Genomic DNA, 12671 nt, shown 5'->3' on the forward strand with positions numbered 1-12671 from the left:
TTTATTTCCTTTCCTTCAGCTCTGGATTCACTCCAGCCCTGAGTACTGCATTTTTGGATTTTTCTTATTTATCTATTTATTTATTTAGTTAGTTAGTTATGGGAGAGACGGGGTCTTGCTGTGTCACCCAGGCTGGAGTGCAGTAACTTCACCGTAGCCCACTGCAACCTCCAACTCCTGGGCTCAAGCAATCCTCCTGCCTCAGCCTCCCGAGTAGCTGGGACTACAGGCATGCGCCACCATGCCCGGCTTATTTTTCTTATTATTTTTTTTTTTTTTTTTTTGCACAGATGGGGTCTTGCTATGTTGCCCAGGCTGGTCTTGAACTCCTGGGCTCAAGAGATCCTCCTGCCTGGGCCTCCCAGAGTGCTGGGATTACAGGCGTGAGCCACTGTGCCTCGCTACACTTTGAATTGTAACACAGGTTGACAAAGTCCGTTGGCTTCTGTGGCATTTTCACAGAAGCCTCCGTAGCTCCTCCAGACCCCCGGCCCTTCTCTCAGTCTGTCTCCGTGGGGCTCACCCCTTCCTCCTGCAGGAGCCCGGGTCTTCCTTCTGAGAGGAAAACTGGACCATGTCTTCCTTGCTTTCCAACGCTGTCCATGGGTTCCCTGCAGAAACACAACCAAATATGACCTCTCTGCCCCCGGGGTTTGTCTCATGCCTCAGTTTCCAACCTTGTTTGCATCTCTTCCCCAGTCTTCCTTCAACCTGCAGCCACGCTGACAGGTTTGCATCCTACCTCCTCAGTCCCACCTCGCACCTGCCTTTGCCGGGACTCCTTCCGGACACCCTACCGGGTTCATCATGTACTGTCTGTTCCCCACCTAACTCACAAGGTGCACAGTGGCCAAAACAGGATCTGCCTTTGCATGGTTAAACATCCAGAGTGTTTCCTGGCACGGGGTGGGTCCTTGTCCAGGGTTTGTGGAAGTCAGTAAAGAACATGGTTCATGAGCTACTGGTTAATGTGTTGACTGATTCATTGATTAGCAAATCCAATGCTTACAGGGGGTGTTAGATCTGGAAGACTCCAGCTTTTCTCATATCGATTGGGATAAACCTTTTTACCTCATTTTGCCCTGAAACTTTTATTTCTTACGGAATCCGTGCAAGGACTGAGGGAGTTTTGCAATTTATGGGAATTGTTCAGCCAGTAGATTGGCTGATGCAATTAATCTTGTTTCTGATTTTCTAAACTTGGGTTTGAATTCTTCTGTGGTCACCGAGACACCATCCTGTCATTCCATAGTTCCGACGTGGTGACTTCACGTTATAAACTTTTTTTGGGAGATTGTAAAGTCAGTATCGCTTTAGACAATTTGATCCCAATCTTCAACGACACCCAGCTCTTTACAAATTCAGTGCATGTAAGAAAAGTCTTATACGTGGAGATTGGAAAGAAGATGTGCTAGAGCAGCCGTCCCCAACCTTTTTGGCACCAGGGACCGGTTTCATAGAAGACAATTTTTTTCTACATACTGGGGAGGTAGGGGGATGATTTCAGGATGATTCAAGCACATTACATTTATTGTGCACTTTGTCTCTATTATTTTTACATTGCAATATAGAATGAAATAATTATACACCTCACCGTAATGCAGAATCTAATGCCACCGCTGATCTGACCGGAGGCAGAGCTCAGGTGGTGATGCGAGTGATGGGGGGCGGCTGTAAATACAGACAAAGCTTCCCTCCCTCACCCACCTCCTGCTCTGCCGCCCGGTTCCTAACAGGCTGCAGACTGATACCAGCCCACACCCCGGGTGTTGGGGATTACAGTATTAGAGGAGTTTTTTTCCTTCCCTGTGGATATTTATTTAACTTCAGTGATTTGGAAAAAGGCAGGGAAATCAGAGTCTTGTAGATTTTTTTTTTATACTAATATGTTTTTACTCGCTACGGGGTACTTTTATTTGCAGAATGTTATTACTCCGTGTTGCTGATGAGTGGCTGCACATTAGTGTGTAGGTAAAGGTGATGCATCCAGCTATAATGATCAGCTGGCTTTCTTGAGCATTAGAGTCTGTTGATGTCTTGTTGGATTTTACTGAGATGCAGGTGGGAAAAAACTATCTTCATGCGTCCTTGTATATCTGGGTACTTCTCCCAACTCAACTTTTTCGTTACTTTTCTTTTTTTTTTTTTGGTTTTGTTTTGTTTTCTTTGGTTTCCTTTCCTTTCCTTCCCTCTTTTGACACGAAGTCCCAACTCTCTTCCTCAATGGACCAACTTACCCGTGAATGAAATCGCAACTTCCCCCCGAAGGCAGGTGGCCGAATCTGAGACCTTCAGCTGATCCCTGCGGCTGCCTGAATCTCTGGGTGTCCACCCACACTCTTTGGGGCCGACATAGTCCACAGAGTTGCCCAGTCTTGAGAGTTCAAATCCTTCTAATCTCCAACCAAAGCAAATCGTCTCTGATGGACTTGAAAGGTGACTCTGGGTGAGTTGTCACAACATGATGTGTTCTGTTTAAGAGCAACGGGGCACGTCATTACCCTGGTGTTGGGAAGACAGGAGTGGATAAGGGATATTTCCAGGAGTGTGTGGACAGTAGTTGATGAGTGTGTGTGCACCCTCATGTGTGTGTCTCTTGTGTATTTGAGCCTCAGAGAGAGAGAGAGGACTGTGTGTATTTTCTTTGACCAAACTGACAGTTGTAGACAGCGGTTTTGCTCTTGCTTTGGCATGCTTTTGACCATTTAGGGTATTTTCAAGAACTCCATGCTTCTGAGACTTTACTTAGAATGGTCTCCAGTTCCATCCAGGTTGTTACAAAAGATACCACATGACCATTGTTTTTCGTGGCTGAGGAGAACTCCATGGTGCACATAGACCACATTTTATTAATCCACTCATGCATTGATGGGCACTTGGGTTGTTTCCACATCTTTGCAATTGTGAATTGTGCTGCTATAAACATTCGAGTGCAGGTGTCTTTTTTTATAGAATGTCTTTTTTTTTTTTTTCCTTTGGTTAGATGCCCAGTAGTGGGATTGCTGGATCAAATGGTAGTTCTACTTTTAGTTCTTTGAGGTATCTGCATACTACTTTCTGGAGAGGTTGTACTATCTGAGTGAAGGGCATACTTATAACTTTGACTCAAACTGTACAAAAGCAAATTATGTACTCAAAACATGTGCACCCTTGTAATATTCTGAAATGAAAACAAGAGTGCCATGCTTCCCCGAAATCTTACAGCATCACACCTTTGCTGGTGAATTCTAGCTAAATTTGCCATCAGCCCTGCCCTGAAGAAATGTACAAAGTCACCATCTTCCACAGAGGTTGATGCTAAAAGTCCACCAGGAAGGTATCACCTGGACCACAGCACATATTAATATTTCCCCACCAGAACAGGGAAACCGTGGTGGGGGTCTAAGCCCATGCAGAGAAGCAGAGTGTGACCACCATGCATTGGAAATACTGTGTGCTTGGCAAGGCAGCGTTACAGAAAGCAATACTCTTGCCCAGCTAGTCATGGCACAAACCACTAAAATAGGACATTTGGCTGAAAAAAGTGACTGGAGATCTCAACTTCAAGATGGAAGGCGTGTGGGTGTCTGGTGGGACTTTATAACTGGAGGAGCTTGCTTCAGAAAGTAAGAGCAGCAACAAACCACACCTCTTCCCCCAAGCCCTCTTCCTGCATCCCTCTATGGCCAAAAGCCACAAATCTCGAACTTGCTGAGCTGTAGGAAGTGAGTGGGAGAGACAGACCCGGAGCCTTCAGGTAACAAAAGCAAGGAGTCACCTCACCCTGAGCTCCCTTCGAATCCAACCACAAGATCGAGAAAGGAAGATGTCGATACGGCCGCTATTTGTGGATAGCTCAGTCCCTTAAATGCATGGTTCTTGCAAAGACTGCAAATTTAAATGTGCATTAGGGAAAAGCCTTTTGTGTAGGGGACTAATACGTATAAACATTGGGATTAGGTACTTGAATGTGCATTTGAAATGCAGAAGACTGTGTTGTTTATACGTGGGTTTTCCTTTTCATGGTGATTACGATTGGGTCATCCTTCCTCCCTACAGCCATATCTTTTTACTTATCTTTATTTTCTCCTACTTTCCTGACCATGCCGCCTGATTATATTTTTATGATTTCCCTTTGAATAAGTCACTGCATTCTTCCAAGCCGTCTCCCCAAATCCTGGGTCTTCCTTCCCCATTATTTTAGGGATATAATCTGAGTTAGGAGACAAAACCTTCTGGTCAACTCTGAGCATCCTCCCGGGCACTGTTGGGTTTTCTTTGGGGACCAGGTAGACGCAGCTGCTTGAGGTCAGCCTTGGAGGGGAAGCATCCGTCATGTTAGAAATCAGACAGAACCCAGGGACACGTGTGTCCTGCTCTTGCTTCCACGTTGTCCAGGTCTTGGGCACACTGGGGTCTTCTAAGTCCTCTCGAAACACAAAGCTCTTAATTCCAAATCTTGTCTGATTTTTCCCTGCATCTTTTTTATGTGAAAACATTCTTTCATCATCAACGCTTATCTCCCAAGAACATGTCTGTTTGTGTTCCTTTTGCTAAGCCTTCTAAGACACACACGAGACCTGGCGTCTTCTCTCTTCTTTCTTTAATTTCTTCTCTTTCCTCCTCAATTCCTCCCCGCTGCCTTTTCTCACATTGGTAGAGCTAATCAACACCTTTGTAGGGAGGACCCACCTCGTCTCACTCTCTTGGGCAAGCTCCTACCAGGAATTGCTTCAAAATACCTTATTTGGGGCCTTTTGAACGGCTGCCTTTCCCCAGCAGGTGTGGGATGCACTCTGTTAATTTATTGTTAATTTCTGAGCTCGATGACAGTTCCGGAGCTACTGAAGCAGGGGTGAGCTCGGAAGATCTGGGTGTTGTATGTGAGTTTGCCGTAGTAAAGCCGCAGGGACTCAGTGGCTTAAGCAACAGATGTCTATTTTCTTACAGTTCTGGAGGCTGGAAGTCCCAGATCCAGGGCTCTCAGGGCTGGTCCCTCCCGAGGCCTCTCTCCTGGGCGTGTAGACGCCGTCTTCTCCCTGTGTCCTCACGGGGTCGTCCCTCTGTGCCTGTCTGTGTCCCCATCTCCTCTGCTTATAGGGACACCAGTCCTGTTGGATCAGGGCCCACCCTAGTGACCTCATTTTAACTAAATTACCTTTTTAAAGATCCTATCTCTAAATAAACAGCCACATTCTGGGGTCCTGAAGGTTGGTATGTCAACATACGAATATTGGTGGGGGGGGGGACATAAATCATCCCATAACAGACTGTCAACTGGTTTATTGCCAAAACATTATATTTGCTCTTCCTTCATTCCAAGACTGTTTAACAGGACATAAACATCAGTTGTCATCTGAATATGTCACCACCCCCAAATTCATATATTGACATCCTCACCCCAAGGTGACGGCGTTAGGAGGTGGGGGCTTTGGGAGGGGATGAGGTCCTGAGGGTGGAGCCTCACGGGTGGGACCAGTGTCCTTATAAAAGGGTCCCCAGAGATCTCCCTTGCCCCTTCCACCATGTGAGGACACAGCGAGAAGGCGCCATCTATGAAGCAGGAAGTGAGTCCCCACCAGACAGAGCCTGTGCCACGCCGGGATCTTGGACTTCCAGCCTCCAGAGCTGGGAGCAACAAATGCCTGTTGTTTATAAGCCATCCAGGCTATGGTATTCTGTTATAACAGCCTGAACGGGCTGAGACATCATCTTCCTAACTCCGTATCTTAACGTCTACCTGTATACACACCTTACTCGTTACCAGTGTACTCACACGTGTGCAAACGCATGTCTTCTCGCCTGTCCCTGGCGGGCCCCCAAGCCTGTGCTGGTCTCCCGCAGGTTCTGGACCTGCCACGACGCGCGATTCCTCTACATGCTGATGGAGTTTGTGCCAGGCGGCGAGCTCTTCAGCTACCTGCGGAACAGGGGCCGCTTCGCCACCGCCACGGGGCTCTTCTACTCGGCGGAGATCATCTGTGCCCTCGAGTACCTGCACTCCAAGGAGATCGTCTACCGGGACTTGAAGCCGGAGAACATCCTGCTGGACAGAGACGGTCACATCAAGCTCACGGACTTTGGGTTCGCCAAGAAACTGGTAGACAGGTAGGGGCAACGCTGGCTTTGGCGGGACCTACTGCACAGGGAAATTAGAAGGGACCGCGGCAGTTGTCACAGGTCAAGCCGGGCAGCATGTGTGGCCAGGGGTTAGCGTCCCACATGGGACGAGGACCTGCAGGGAGAAATGAGGGTGGCCGGTCGTGAGCCACACCTCATCTTAGGTGGGCTGGCATCGTTGGCAGGGTGCGGGTAGATAGGAAGTCACCGTCCTTCGTCCCCACGGTGGAGGAAATCAAATTGTGACATTTCCGTTGTTGCACTGAAATTATAAGGAGATAAGTCTTATCTGAGTTTGGGTTGCTGTGACCGTAAAATACATCTGCAGTGATCAAGGGAGAAAATATCTTTTAAAATTGTGTTTGCAATGCACACACACACACACGTATTTATTTCTGTTACATATTGATATATTTCTATTGTGTATATATGAATTTCTATTATATATCTCATATATAATAGATATTCACATATATATGAATGTGTATATAAGATATATGTTATATACAATACATGGTATATATAATACAGTTTTCTATTTTTACGCATATATACTGCGTATATGTGTGTGTGTATATATCCGTGTGGACACATGGGGTGATTCCGTATCACGGCTGTGTGACTAGAGCTGCAATAAACAAAGGGGTGCAGATGTCTCTGTGAGGCATCGATTTCCTTCAGGTGCCTATCCAGAAAAGAGGTTGCTGTATTATATGGTAGTTCTGGTTTTTTTTTTGTTTGTTTTTTTTATTTAACATTTTTAGCACCAGAGAGTTACCACCATGAAGAATAACTTTATAAAACCAAATCTTACGTGGTTTACTGTAAAGTGCCTTTTGGCTCAATTCGCCCCAGTGATCCAGAACGCTCCGTTGAACTGGGATAAATGTTTAACTCTAGAGCGTTCAGTCAGCAGAGGGAGGTTAATGCCTTTGTTCAGCTGCGGGGGCATCGCACGCCGACTCCAGCACAGGGGGTCTCTAGAAGGGTGTGTTCTGCTGTTATGAACAATGCAGCCTTTAATATAGGAGAAAAGGAAAACTCTTAATTCTTTAAATCTCATGCATTTCAGACAGGAGAAATAATACCTCTTACATGAAACACTGAGGGCTTATCTTGGCATCTAAAGGTTTGTTTTCTGTGCAGTTCTAGATTTTTTTTTAGCCCAATGAAGAGAAAAAGAGAGATGTGGCATTTTTTTTTCTCCTTAGCCTCAGAAGTTAATTTTCTAGATGTTTCTCTGTATTTGTTTTGGATTTTAGTTATTTTGTGTTGGATTTTTCGTTGCCTTTTTTTTTTTTTTTGGTCATTGCCCCTAATAAAACACAAATCTTTGTTCACTCATAAGTCTGCCTTGGACTCCAGATTGCCTATTAAATTAGATGTTAGAGAGAGAGACACACACACAGAGAACTCGAGGAAGATTGAACTATATTCTTCCTCGTACCGTCACAGTTGCTGATAAAGTGTCGTCATAAGATATTCTGGTTTTTTTTTTTTTTTTTGGGACAGAGTCTCGCTCTGTTGCCCGGGCTAGAGTGAGTGCCGTGGCGTCAGCCTAGCTCACAGCAACCTCAAACTCCTGGGCTCAAGCGATCCTCCTGCCTCAGCCTCCCGAGTAGCTGGGACTACAGGCATGTGCCACCATGCCTGGCTAATTTTTTCTATGTATTTTTAGTTGGCCAGATAATTTCTTTCTATTTTTAGTAGAGACGGGGTCTCACTCTTGCTCAGGCTGGTCTCGAACTCCTGACCTCGAGCGGTCCACCCTCCTCGGCCTCCCAGAGTGCTAGGATTACAGGCGTGAGCCACCGCGCCTGGCCTAAGATATTCTGTTTAAAAAGACAAAGGAGGATGTTTTATTTCCTCTAGACAATTTTAGTAATTTATGCTCCTAAACTTTTTCTTTATCTAGGGCAGCATTGTCTACTAGAAATATAATGCAAATCCTATTCCTTATTTAACATTTTCTAGTAGCCGTGTTCTGAAATGTGAAACAAAGAAGCAAAGAAAATTTTAGTAATGTAGTTTATTCCGGTAATTCCGTATATCCACAATTTTTTCATTTCAATATCCAATCCCTATAAAAATTGAAATAGCTTAGATGAAGTTTTGCCGCTCACCCTTTGAAATCCCGTGTGTGTTTTGTAATCACAGTTCGTTTAAATTAGGGTGCTAACTTTTCGTCAGAAATCCTTGGTTTTTGTTTAACATTCATAAAATTTACAGTCACAAAAAGTCCAGCCAGAAGCCCAAGCTGCTGAAAAATACTCAAAAAGATCATTGCTATCAGTTTTTAAATGTAAATTAAATGAATTCCATTTGCATTAGGTGGTAATGTCAGTTTCTCAGTAGGCTAACTACATTTCAAAAGCTCAGCACCTGTGCATGACTAATATCTTCTCACTCCTTGATGAGGTGGGCTTGGGTAAGGTGATAATTATGCTCCTAACATTGTGGACAAACATCTGCATCTTTGACAAACTTGATTTGGGGGCAGTTTTATACTCAATGACTCATCTCTTCCCTGGTGGCTTTTACAAAAGGGCCGTCCTATGAACACCTTCTGAAGCAGTTAAATTCAATCCGATTTTCCCCTATAGAATTTATTAATATTTATTACATTTCTAAGAAAACAAAGCACATAAAAATCAGTTGCTTGCTGCGTCGAATAGTGAAGACCTCGATTTTTGAAGAATATTAGTTCATAATGTTCATAATATTCATACTGCCCTCTCTTGGCAGCATGTGGTATAGTGGTACATCCTTTTTCTTTTTAAGTCATTTTATGGGACGGCTAATTCAAACAAACCAGAAATAAAATGATTCACTTGTTTATAAGTTTGCCAAACCACGTTACTCTCCAGCGAGTTCACTGTGCCCCTTTAAGACCAAATGGATGAAGATGGTTTTGTACATAACATGGGGTGATTATTTTACTTAATGAACGTGCCAAAATCTTAGAGAATGCCTCATTACTGTCTTGTGATACATTGCTTTTACGAAGAACTTCATTATGGTGGGTACAGGTAGTGTAGCTTCTGAAAATCTTTTTTTGCTTCCTTCCCTCCCTCCCTCCTTCCCTCCCTCTCTTCCTCCCTCTCTCTCTTTCTTTCTTCTTTCCTTCTTTACTTTCTTTTTTCTTTCTTTTCTTTCTCCTTCCTTCCTTCCTTCCTTCCTTCCTTCCTTCCTTCCTTCCTTCCTTCCTTCCTTCCTTCCTTCCTTCCTTCCTTCCTTCCTTCTCTTTCCTTCCTTTTGTTATTTTCTCTCTCTCTCCCTCTCTCTGTTTTTGAGAACTAAAGGTTGCTATGCTGTTGTTTGTCCTGTGCCTCCATCCGAGCAAGAGGCACACAACACCCTTGTCCTTCTGTGAGTGGCGTGTAGATGGGCTGCTCTGGGGTCCCGTGGTGCCACCCTGCTGTGCCCACCGACAGGGCAGCTGTAGCTTTAGGGCCCACCGTGGCTTTGCTTCCCTGCAGCACTGGCGGTGGCTCTCTGCACCCTCTGCCGTCCCTGCAACCCGCTTAGCTGGGATTCTTCCAAAAATGGTGCTTGTGCTCATCTGCCGTGCAGTGACCCTGAAATTCTGTCCCTGCAGGGGACTAATAAACCTTAGTCTTTATTTAAGGTTTTCAGAGTCATGAACTATAGCCCTTAGTCACCTAGAATGGTATGAATGACTTTTTTTTCTGCTTTTTAGTATTGTTATAAACTCAGAACTCAATCAGCATCTGATGTGTTTTTAACTTGACGCAATCTTTTTTTGCGAGGGTATGAATTAATATCTTAATTCATTGGGAGCAGCTTCTGGTGGATATGGGATTTCCTTTGAGGTGAAGAAAGCATTTTGGAACTAGAGCTGGTGAATGCACGACATTGTACGCATGTTAATGCTACTGACCTGTTCCCTTTAAAATGGTTAATTTTATATTAGGGGAATTTCAGCTCAATTAAAAAAAAAGTCCCATTTTTGTAGGACGCCCTTTCAGCTCAGCTGCGTCCTGTAACCTTTTGTCTACATCCCATTAGATTTGATGATTCCCTTGCTTATTTTCACTAAGAAAAACCCCAAGACCCATTTTAAACTTCCTCCCTGAACCCTCAAATCAGCCATTTCTTCAGGGAACCCTTGACCCTTTTTGTGGGAAATGGTATTTAGAGACCACCCTTTGCTGCCGGGCTCTTGTAGCTTCCAGCAATTCTTCCTGGACAGAATTAAGGAATACACTTATTTATTTTAAAGAGAAAATTAAATGGCACGTCTAAACGTCTCAAGTCATGTTTAACTTTAGCTGTGGGTTTTCACTTGATTTTTATGAGTTCTTCTTTCTCTCTCTCTGTTTGCCCTGGAAATCCTGTGTAACCACTTAATTCATTTTTAAGCGAGTTATTGACAGATATCAGAGGGTGAGCACGGGCTTGCGATACCACTCATAGTGCATGCGGTGGTGTGGTTGAGATTGCTGGCCTGGCATTTGGGTTATAACCTTTTCACCCTGCATGTAGGAAAATAGTTAAGAGAACCAGCACCAGTGAAATCATGGAGCTAGTAAGGGCCGTCTTTGGATTAAAAAAAAACAAAGTTGCAAGGGACTTAGAGATATGCTTTGAGAACTGCTTAAAATTGATCGGGAGGTCCGGCCGTGCAGTGGAATATTATTTAGCCGTGCAAAGGAATAAAAGTTTCACACGCACAACACAAGGTTGACGTACCTTGAAAACGTCATGTTGGATGAGCTAAGCTGCGTGTAAAGGGTCGCCTACCGTATGATTCCATTTATCTGAGGTCCCCAGAGTCGTCAAATCACAGAGATGGAGAGAAGGGTGGTGGGTGCCGGGGCAGGGAAGGGGAGATGTTTAACCAGGGCAGGGTTTGTGTTGGGGAAGATGAGAGAGTCCAGGAGGCAGGTAATGGTGACAACTGCACAACAGGGCGGATGTCCTGAAGGGCACAGGCTGGACACGCCAGCATGGCCAGAATGGGAAATTTTGTGATACGGGTGTGGTACCACAATAGGAAATTATCTCTCTCTCTATAAAACTATAAATAATTACATAGTAATTATAAGTAATTGCATATATAATTATATGTATAATTATAAGTATATACATCTAATAATTATATGTATAATTATAAATAATTACATCTATAAGTACAACTATAAATAATTATGAACTATGATATAAGTATACATTTATAAAATTATATATAATTATAAGTAATTAGATATAATTGCCCATAATTATGTAATTTTATAACTAGATATAATTTTTAAAATTTAAAATATAAATTTATATGGTATCGTATATAATGTCATACATATATTTTTAAATTATAAATTCATATGTAAACTTGTATATTTATAAAGATATGATTTATTATTTTTAGAATTTAAAATTATAAGTAATTAGATAATTATCCATAATGATGTAATTTTATAAATATATTTATAATTTTTTAAATTTAAAATTTATGTTATAATATATAATATAGATGTGTTTTCAAATTATAAATTCAAATTTAAACTTGTATATTTATAAATACATAATTTATAATTTTTAAAATTTAAAATTATAAGTAATTATGATTGTCCATAATTATGTAATTTTATAAATATATATTTATAATTTTTAAAATCTTAAATTTAAATTTATGTGTTATTATAGATACATTTGCAAATTGTGAATTCACATTTAAACTTATATATTTATAAATACATAATTTATAAATTTTACAATTTAAAATTATAAGTAATATATAATTATGTACTTTTATAAATATATAATTTTTAAAATTTAAATTTACATATTATAATATATAATATTATACATGTATTTTAAATGGTAAATTCAAATTTAAACTTGTATATTTATGAATATATAATTACTGATACATACACACACACACATACACATATACCAGGAAAGTCTACTTTCTAGTTACGTTAGACCTTTTCCCCTGGGTTTTTACTTGTCATGATTAATGGAAGTCCCAGAGGAAGCAAGGTATGCAGTGTACTGTTACACAGTCCGTGCACTGAGCAACACCACTTTCCTGGAGCCCTGTTTGGATTTTGCTGTGTTTGGCGCTAGCAGGTGCCTATATTGTGCTGGGGTTGATGAAGCGCGTTCTCCCCCCTGCCGGTGGGTTGTATCTGGGAGCCCCCACCACAGAGCAAGCTTCATGCTTGGGGGAATGTCCTCCCAGGACGTAGGACCGTCATTCAGAAACTGTCCCCATGCCCTCAACCGTGCCCCTTCTCCCCTACTGGGCCTGAAATTCTCAACCGTTTGGATCCATCAGAGAGTTGTAGTAACTGACTGTGACCCTATTAAAAAAAAAACAAAACAACTTTTTATGAAAAAGCCAGCACTTTATTGTGACCCAAGGTCTGACATGGAGGTGCGTGAATACTGAGCTAAAATTCATCTCCTGCATCATTGCCAAACCTGGACAAAACACTGTCCAACAAATTCCTGAGAAAAAGAAAGAAGCAGTCGAGTATAAAGGACTTTCACACACTGTCCCGCCTCTGTTGGGCGCGTGATAGGCTTGTCGGGTAAATAAACAG

At 42.5% G+C, this 12671-nt stretch overlaps 1 protein-coding gene across 1 annotated transcript in view; it reads left to right on the forward strand.

The window, feature by feature from the left end:
* The window catches only part of PRKX (protein kinase X-linked), a 76703-nt gene that overhangs the window by 32685 nt on the left and 31347 nt on the right, over window positions 1-12671 (forward strand). Inside the window, 1 exon segment of the mRNA XM_045537893.1 lies at window positions 5824-6087. Coding sequence (XP_045393849.1) covers window positions 5824-6087 — 264 coding nt within the window.

The sequence above is a fragment of the Lemur catta genome, chromosome X, assembly GCF_020740605.2.
Source record: "Lemur catta isolate mLemCat1 chromosome X, mLemCat1.pri, whole genome shotgun sequence".
Taxonomy (NCBI): domain Eukaryota; kingdom Metazoa; phylum Chordata; class Mammalia; order Primates; family Lemuridae; genus Lemur; species Lemur catta.